The sequence below is a fragment of the Lucilia sericata genome, unplaced genomic scaffold, assembly GCF_015586225.1.
Source record: "Lucilia sericata isolate MDLA Ls3-8-SP2 unplaced genomic scaffold, ASM1558622v1 Contig003549F_arrow, whole genome shotgun sequence".
Classification (NCBI taxonomy): domain Eukaryota; kingdom Metazoa; phylum Arthropoda; class Insecta; order Diptera; family Calliphoridae; genus Lucilia; species Lucilia sericata.
In genome coordinates this window covers 18,370-28,145 of record NW_023996924.1, presented here as the reverse complement: position 1 = coordinate 28,145, position 9,776 = coordinate 18,370, and the positions used below count along the sequence as shown (strand labels likewise).

The 9,776-nt window shown below is 30.1% G+C and overlaps 1 protein-coding gene across 1 annotated transcript; it reads left to right on the top strand.

Annotated features, from left to right (window-relative positions):
- Positions 1-4,131: 4,131 nt before the first annotated feature.
- LOC119614868 (methenyltetrahydrofolate synthase domain-containing protein-like) lies at positions 4,132-8,743 on the top strand (the record flags this gene model as incomplete). Its single annotated transcript, XM_037970966.1, is given in 6 exon segments — positions 4,132-4,302; positions 4,397-4,597; positions 4,700-5,304; positions 7,176-7,278; positions 7,281-7,385; positions 7,455-8,743. Coding segments are annotated over 6 exon segments (1,403 nt in total), but the record flags the coding sequence as incomplete, so codon positions are not given.
- Between the last annotated feature and the right edge of the window lie 1,033 nt (positions 8,744-9,776).

Here is a 9,776-nt window from a genome sequence, read left to right as displayed (position 1 = left end):
TTAGAAAAATATAGCAAAAGGTTAATAAACGATAATGTTGTTTTAGCAGTCAATACTTTTATCAATTTTGTTTTGTAGTTGTTGCTTTATATTGTAACTATGTAGTATATTTTGTATATTTGTTTATTACTCTTTAAGTGTAGTAATATTGTTTGTAATTTTACTTTACTTTAAATTGCTTTTTTTGTTTGTTTTACTTTAAAAGAGACCAAGTTTTTAACAGCATGTTTTTCAATATTTTCTTTTTATTTTTATTTCGCTTAAAATGGGTCAAAGTATTTGTGTTTTTTTTCTTATATTTTTTTATTTGTATTATTCATAGCATTTTTTAAACAGTTTTGAAATCTTTGTTGTTATTGTATTTATACGTCTCGTATACATTCTCATTTTGAATCGACATCGTCTCTATCATTTCTAATCTATTACAGTGTTTTGTTTGCTTTTTTCCCCCCCATTTGTTCTCCTCTTTCATTTGCAAGTTATCAATATAAATCATACATTGATTTTTTAGTTTTTTTTCTGATTTGACAGAATTTTAGGAGAGTGTTTTCTATTTTTAAGAATTTATATTATAAATTAATATAAATTTATTGTAAATTATCTTAAATGTAAATATTTAAATATTGCACTTATTCCAAAGACAGTCCATAGCAGATAGCTTCATAGTATTGCTAAGGGATATAAGGGATTTTCTTTTTCCGTTTCCCTTTTTTTTATATAAAATTTATTTTTAATTTTAAACTTAATTATTAATTATATTTTATTTATTTAGCCAGCAACCATGCCATACATTTAAACTCATATTTTAGTCATCCATCATAGATATGAATACATATTGAGTTTATTACACTTTTTCCAATGACGTTATTTTATTTTTATTTTAAGACGAATGAAAAAAAATGACATTCATTCAATATTTTGTTTGTACTATATATTTTATCTTCTACATCAATTCTACACATTACAATAAATATAGTAGAAAACTGACTGGATATATTCATACATATAACTTTAACGAGTGTATTTTTTTGTTGCTTTTAGTTTTTACACACTTTATGAATGATTTTTTTATATGACGATGATGATGTGATATCATATATAATTTATTAAAATTTAAATAAAATAATGGGGTTTAATTAATATAGCAGATTTTCAAGTCTTTTTTTATATAGTTTTGTCTACTTTTTAATTTTTTTATAGCAGTACTACTACTGCATTCCTATGTGAAATATTTATTTGCAAAATATGATTCGGCATTTAAATGGAATCTTAATTAATAGAACGATTAACTTAATATGAAAAGAGGAGGGGTATAATAAAGGCTTTCTTCCATTTATGGTTTTTTGTTATGGTGTGTCTTAAAAGTTTTTGTTTTAATTTATTTTAATATGACATGAAATTGTGTTTTTGAGTCAATGTGAGGAAGGAAGTTTATTGTCAAAATCATTGAAATAAAACTGATTGATTTAAAGTTATAAAAAAAGCAAGACTAGATTACGCAGAAAAAGAAAATTGAGTACTTTTTGACAATAATAAAATAGGGCGGTCGGCAGTACGCCCAAAATAAAAAAGATAAAGATTAAAGAAAGAAAGTGGGTATGGAAGGGGAATCTAGACCTCTGTTACCTGAATAACCAAGATATTCCTCTGATGAAACCCAAAATGTCGTCTAAGTTACACCCTGCTACATGTACCAATTTATTGTTGAATCTTTTATCTACCCATTTCAGTCTCAGACTCTATTCTAGGAGAGTTGCATCAAATATACTAATATACAAATACTGTTTCCAGTTCCTCTTCGTCTTCACTCAACCTGCCGATCGAACCTATTACCCCTAAAGGCTCCAATTGTGCAGTAACCGGTTATTACCCCTACTAAAGACCTTATACTCTTCCTGTCCAATCCTAATAGTAGTCAGGTTGGTTTTGGATTTAACTTCGGCCATAGTGCCCTAGAAACCCCACAATCCAGCCTACTGTGTGGCAGGATCGTTTGTAGAGTTTTTCAATTTTTCGGAGATTTGTCTATAGTAATAACAAATGTTGGTTTTACCGAACCAACCCTACTATCAAGCTCTGGGTCCCAGCCCTGTCTAGCCAATTCATCTGCGATCTCGTTATCCTGTACATCACAGTGTCCCGGTATATTAATAGACAAATCAATGGACTAGTCATTATACTAGACAAATCAATGTACAAGACAATGGAGTAAATCTTATATAGTTAGTAGACTAGTGAATATACTTGACAATATAGTAGATAATAGACTAGTTGATATACTAGCCCATAGGTAGAATAGTCCAGTAACCTCTGTGTAGACTAGTCCATAGACAAATCAAAGGATGAGTTAAGAAACTAATCAATAGACAAGACCATAAAACATTCAATTGATTCTTTAGACTAGCCAATAAACTAATCTATAGACTAGTCAATAGACTAGTCTGTAAACAAGTAAATGGCATAATCTATAGACTAACCAATAAACAAATCTATGAACTAGTCAATAGACAAGTCAATAAGCAGTATAATAGTCCATAGAATAGTCAATAAAGTAGTGCAAATGCTAGTCAATAAACTAGTTTATATATAATCAAGTAAAGTAATCCATAAACCAATTTATACACCAGTCAATAGACAAGTCTACAAAAGAGGACAATAATTCAGTTATACTTGAATGTAAAGCCGCGGCTATACTTATGGAGTGCATTCTCTTAATATCACCCCAGTATGCCCCACCGACGGTATATAAATTTGAAAAGATCTATTAAAAACAACTTGTCCCACTAAATGGACATGTTGTTTAGCACATTGATCTACAGTTTTCTCTTTAATAAATAATTTGTATTTATCTTTAAACTTTAACTTAAAGTCTGTGTATATCAATAACGAGTGTAATCTTAAAATTAAAACTGTCGGAGAATTTCATTCAGAGATCGATAGTGGAATTATTTCACTTCCTTTATGCCCTTCAACTTCGTGAGAAGGTTATAGGTAGACGTTTTCATTCCGTTTTTAATTTCCACAATATATAAAATATATCAGACCAATTATGAACAATTATTCCCTGGGAGTTTGTTCCCTTTTACATGCTTTAGGTATAGGAGAGAGAACAAACTTCCAGAGAGTTTATTATTCAGAATAGCCCTGTATTTTGGATCCTTATAGATAGCGGAGTCGATTAAGCCATGTCCGACTCTCTATTAGCCTTTCTGTCTGTTGAAATCAAATATCTGAAGACCCCACATATCTTCGGGATCCAAATCTTCAATATTTCTGTCAGACATACTTTCGATAAGTTTCCTATTTAAAATCAGCAAAATCCGTCAATAAATAATTTAGATATAAATAAAGACAACCTCTGAAAATTTCAGACAACAGCAACATACAGTTGCTGTTGTTACTTATTGGAAAAGCATACGTGTGGATATACATACATATGTATGTTGGAGCTATTGCTTTGCGCATTTCGTTGGATTTTTTGTGTGTTTTTTTTCGTTTGGCTTAAGTTGTTCTTGTTATTTGTCTTGTTATTGCTAAAGTAATGGTTGAGTCGAAAAATATAAAATGAATAGTTTAAAGTTAATCACACTATGGTGAAGGGTATATAAAATTTGGCAAAGGCGAATATAGAATTCTTACTTGTTATTCTTCAGAAAGAGTAAAACGACAACCCTTCGGATATTTTTTAAAAGTAATTCCACTTTCGATTTATTTGCAAGTCTAAATGTTTGTTTTTAAAAATATTTTTCATTTTATTATATACACACATTCATATATATCTTTGCAAAATGTATTTGTATATAAAATTACTTAATGGTTTATGAAAATGTTTTTCATTATTTCAAGACTCTCTCCAATAATTTAAATGCAAGCAAAGACCTCATATTTAATTGAATTTGTTTTTGTTATTATTGTTTACAATTTGTAAGTGATAAATAACACACATAACTATGAAATGTGCAGAATAATACAAAATATTTTAAAAATGTTTTGTTACAAGGCAAGAAAATGTAAATGTGTGAAATTGTTTCCATAAAATAGATATATATTTTAGCACTTTATATTAAACAAATCTTTTTTAAGAAAATGTAGACAAAGTAATATAAATTTTATTTATTTTTTTAATTTTAGCTCAAGCTGTTGAGCCTACCAAACGCTCATTGCGTGTGCAAACTTGGAAGAAATTGCAAGAAAACAAATTTGGTGTGCCCTTCAATGCCATCTTCAATCGCATACCCGGTTTTGTGGACAATGACAAGGCCGCCGCATTATTGGCCGAAACTGAGGAATTTAAAAATGCCAGTAAGTTGTTGTTGTTGTTTTCTTTTAAAGTAATATTTATTTGAAATAATTATATGTAATTAATTAATATCTTTCTCACGTTAAATTTGTTTAGAGGAAATTAAGATTTTAATTGATCGCGCCTTATATGCTGCTAAATTGCAAACATTACTTGCTGGCAAGAATTTGTATTTGCCCGGTACATCCGATTCCAAGGCCTTGTACTTGAAGGTCGATGTACCAGCCGATGCTACAGAAGAACAAAAAACCGAAATTCTTAATGTTCGCAATGTTGAAAAACATCGTACGGAAATTTGTGAGTATGAATTTTACAATAAATTTTAAATCAAATTTGTTATTACCAAAAGAGGATTATTTATGAAAATTTTATTATTTACAATAATTTTTTTTCATGCAGCTTTGGAAAACAAAGTCGAATTGGACATGGTCATCATTGGTTCAGTTGTTGTTTCACGTGATGGTTATCGCATTGGTCGCGGCAACGGTTTCAATGACTTAGACATTGGTCTTCTTAAAGAGGTTGGCTCGATAACCGATAAAACCGTCATTGCCACAATGGTACATGACGCTCAGGTGGTTGATAATCTACCCATTAATCTATTCCAAAAATATGATTCACCCGTTGATATGATCATCACACCCACCGAGGTTATACGCGTAGCCAAACGTTTGCCCCGTCCTGCTGGCATTTTCTGGGAATTACTCTCAGAACGTCGCCTTAAAATCATACCCGTACTCCAAGTACTCAAAGAAACTCAGGAAAAGGCCGGTAAGGTCATTGTCCTCAAAGAGGAAGACACAGACGTTGAACAGCATCAACGCCGAAACAATCGTCGTCGTTTTATGCCACGTCGTCGTTTCGGTGGCAATCGTCGTTTCCAACGTCGTGCTGTCTCGCAAAATAATGCCGATCAACAACAGGATGGCGAAAATAATGGACAACAACAGAAACGTCAAACACACAGAAGACGTTTCGTTAACCGCAGAAGACGTCCAACTAAGGTGAGTGAAACTACATATTACAATAGTAGTAAAAATACTGAAAAGTCCGCGGCTATACTTATGGAGTTAGTTTTTTTCTATAACACTCCAGTATGCCCCTCCGACGGAATATTAATTTTAAAGGTCTATTAAAAAATAACTGTTTCAACTTGATGGACATGTTATTTAGCACATTGATCTACAGTTCTTTTTTAAATCATAAAATGTTCAATACTATTTTAAGAAGTAAATATTTTATTAATTCCGCGGCCATACTGATTGAGTGAATTTTTCTTAATATTTCTCCAGTATGCCCCACCGACGGAACAATAATTTAAAAGATCTATTAAAGCGTAACTGATTCTATGAGATGGACATGTTATTTTGCACATTGATCTACATTTTCACTAGAGTAAAAGCTTAAGTGTAGTTATATAAAATTTTATATTTGTATAAACATAAGATCATATCCGCGGCTATACTTATGGAGTGTATTTCTTTTATATCTCTCCAGTATGCCCCTCCGACGGAATATAAATTTGTAAAGATCTATAAAAAGTAACGGCTCCTACTAGATGGACATGTTATTTAGCACATTGATCTACAGTTTTTAAATCATCATAGAACATGTAAAGTATTCGCTATCGAAAATGTTTAAGTGAAGTTTATGTAATATTTCACATTTGTATAAACATAAGATCAAATCCGCGGCTATACTTATGGAATTGTTTATTTTAATAACATTCCAGTATGCCTCTCCGACGGAATATAAATATGAAAAGATCTATAAAAAGTAACGGCTCCTTTTAGATGGACATGTATTTAGCACAATGATCTACATTTTTATAATTCATCATAAAACTTGTAAAGTATTGACACTATAGAAAAAGTTTAAGTGATGTTCACTTCACATTTTTTTTGTAAACATTAGGTAAAATCCGCGGCTATACTTATGGAATGGTTTATTTTAATAACATTCCAGTATGCCCCTCCGACGGAATATAAATATGAAAGATCTATAAAAAAGTAACGGCTCCTCTTAGATGGACATGTTATTTAGCACATTGATCTACAGTTTTATATATAAGATATTATTCTACTAAACATAGGAAAAGAATTTCATTGCAAATGTATTAAGAAGCCGCGGCTATACTTATGGAGTGCATACTTTTCATATCTCTCCAGTATGCCCCTCCGACGGAATATAAATTTGAAAAGTTCTATAAAAAAGTAACGGCTCCTACTAGATGGACATGTTATTTAGCACATTGATCTACAGTTTTATAAATCATCAAAAAACTTGTAAAGTATGGACACTATAGAAAAAGTTTAAGTGAAGTTCATTTCATATTTTTGTAAACATTATGTAAAATCCGCGGCTATACTTATGGTATGGTTTATTTTAATAACATTCCAGTATGCCCCTCCGACGGAATATAAATATGAAAAGATCTATAAAAAAGTAACGGCTCCTTTTAGATGGACATGTTATTTAGCACATTGATCTACAGTTTTATATATAAAATATTATTCTACTAAACATAGGAAAGAATTTCATTGCAAATGTATTAAGAAGCCGCGGCTATACTTATGGAATGGTTTATTTTAATAACATTCCAGTATGTCCCACCGACGGAATATAATATGAGATCTATAAAAAGTAACGCCTCCTTTTAGATGGACATGTTATTATCACGTTGAGCTACAGTTTTATAAATAAAATTTGGTATATTTCAAGCAACCTTTAATAAGGAACTCAATTAGAAATACACATTGCATACATATAATGCAAAAAATTGCATACTTTTAGGCATATACGAAAATAAAATTTAATTTTAGTTAAAATGTTTTTATAATTACGATTATTTATAAAATCTTATTTACATTTTTAGTCCGAAGGCGATCAATCTGGTGTTGAATCAAAGAGTCAAGATCGTAAATCAGTTGGTGAAGGTGGCAACAGAAGACCAAAGTTACGCAAGAATCGTCCAATGCGTGATTCTCCGTGAAACTTTCCAACATTTCACGTGATGTACGCATTAAGGATTTGAAGAGCGAATTGCGTAATCGCCAATGTAATCCCATGGCCATTACATGGAAGGGTAAGAAATTATTAAAAAAAAGTAAAATTAATTCCAACTCCTAACAATTTTTATTTTCACAATTTTTAGGACAATACGGTCGCTGTTATTTGCATTTCGGCAATCGTAATGGTCAACCCAGCACTGAAGATGATATGAACAAAGTGCTACAGGCATTAAACGATCTCTCTTTGACTATCACACCCAGTGATAATAAGAATAATAAAACAGCTGCCACCAATGGTGAAGATGGTGGTGCTGCCGGTGATGCTGCTGGTGGCGAACAAAACAAGATGAACAAAAACTGAGGGCGCCACCAAACCACCCAAGGTAGTCAACTTGAAGGTAGAATTGATCAAATACAGTGACAAGGCAAACAACAATGCAGCAGCAGCTGCTGGAGCTGGTGGCGCCGTTAACGGCGGTGGAGATCCAGCTACTGGCGGTTGAAGCTAGCTCAGCACGTATTGAGTCTGTCGATACCACTACGGTATAGTGTGAGATGCGGGCTGTTTTAAAACGGCTGTACTTTTGGTTTGGATATTTGGAATCGTGCATTATAGCTCTGGATGATGATTCACTGATTGTTTAGCGTTGTGTTGGTACTCTGCTCCTCTCTCAGGTGTTTCATCATTCCTAATATGTATTTTTTTCTTTTGGTCTTCATCAAACTCAAATTTTCTTTCTCACATCACTTCTATATAAATATAGTTTAAATAGTATCGTATTTTGTTTATTCTATTTCCATAAAATCTCTCCAATATTTAGTTTTTTTTTTTTTTTAATTTATCGGTTTTTGGAGTTTTCTTAAATTTAATGAATTTTTAATTTCTTGGCAACTAGAAAACTGCGCTCGCTGCGCCGTTTGTTTTTGCTTTTTCTCAATGCATTTGTTATATAGATCTGATTTATTATTTAATACTCCTGGGCGGTAGTTTTAAGGGGTTTCCTTTAAGATTATCTGCTGGCATATTGTTAAATATTTTATGTAATTAAATAATGTAATTTTTTTCATTGTTTTTAATATTTATATATTAATTACTCAAATCACAAATACCACTTATGCGATCTCCAAATATCCATCACCATTTATAATCGTAATTTATTTGTTTAAAAAGAAATTATTTTCTTTTTGAAAATAGTGGAGGGAAAGATTAACTGGTTGATGCAATACGCTTTTCCGACAGCTGAGCTGTCGGCTAGGTGCGTATCTGTGTCAACTAAAGGTCTATCTTGTCTGTCCAACTCTTTATCAAGATGAAAATTATCTTTTTTATATATATATGAAATATATTTTCTCTTTAACATCAACAACAACAAAAAAATGTTTATATGAAGAATAAAAAAAAAACTACAAATGAACAAAACGTTAAAAAAAATATTGAAAAATCTTTATAAAAAAATCTACAAAAAATGAATACTGAACTAACAAATAAATAATCATGTTTAAAACAAAATAAAAAAAGGAAACATGTCTTGTATGTTACAACAACATTTAGCATTTTTTTTATTTAATTTCTTTATGATTTTTTTTTTCGCTATGCAATTTGTAATATTTTCTATTCTTTTTTTAATTTTCTTTAAACACAAATATTTTAAATGTTTTCGTTTTTCATTTTATTTACAACCAGAAAACGCAAGAAAATAAAAGAAAAAAGTATAACAAATAAAATACTAAATTTACTTTCCTTTTTTATACAATGAAATTAAAATTAATAATAATAAAAACAAATTGAAATAAAAACAGAAATAAAATCTTGTGAAATTTGAATTAAAAGCCTATAACAACAACAAGAACAAAACGAAATATATTGAAACATTTTTTGAAAATAATTAAAAGTGTTGGTACTTTTTTCATCTTTGAGGACTGGGAGATATTTGCTGGACTAACTCTACAGAGTTAACAATTTCCTCGAGATAGACTTCTTATAAAAATGTTTACAATTACTAGCTGTTTACCTTTTTTTAATAAAAAGAAACTATTTTAAATTTTAGCTTTAAAACATTAAGTTTTATTGAAATCTATAATTTAATTTGAATCATTAATTTCATTTTGATTTCTGGCTTAACTTAGATGTGGTTCTATACATTTATTAAAAAATAGTGTTTTATTTTATTTATTTGTAATTGCTACAGATTACAGTGACAAATCTTAACTTATTTATAAAATTTAATACATTTACAAATCTTATTTATTTATAATGCTGGTGTAATAAGTTAACAATTTTGATTTTTACAATTAATATATTAACACATTCTTAAACCCGTTATCAAGATTTCGATTAACTACTCTGGTCAGAAACAATTACGAAAAATTCTTTAAACAAAAATTTACAAAAATATTTAAAAAGTATTAATAATAAAAATTTTCATTTGTTTCTAAACCTAAGTTAAGTTTAGATGTTAGATTCT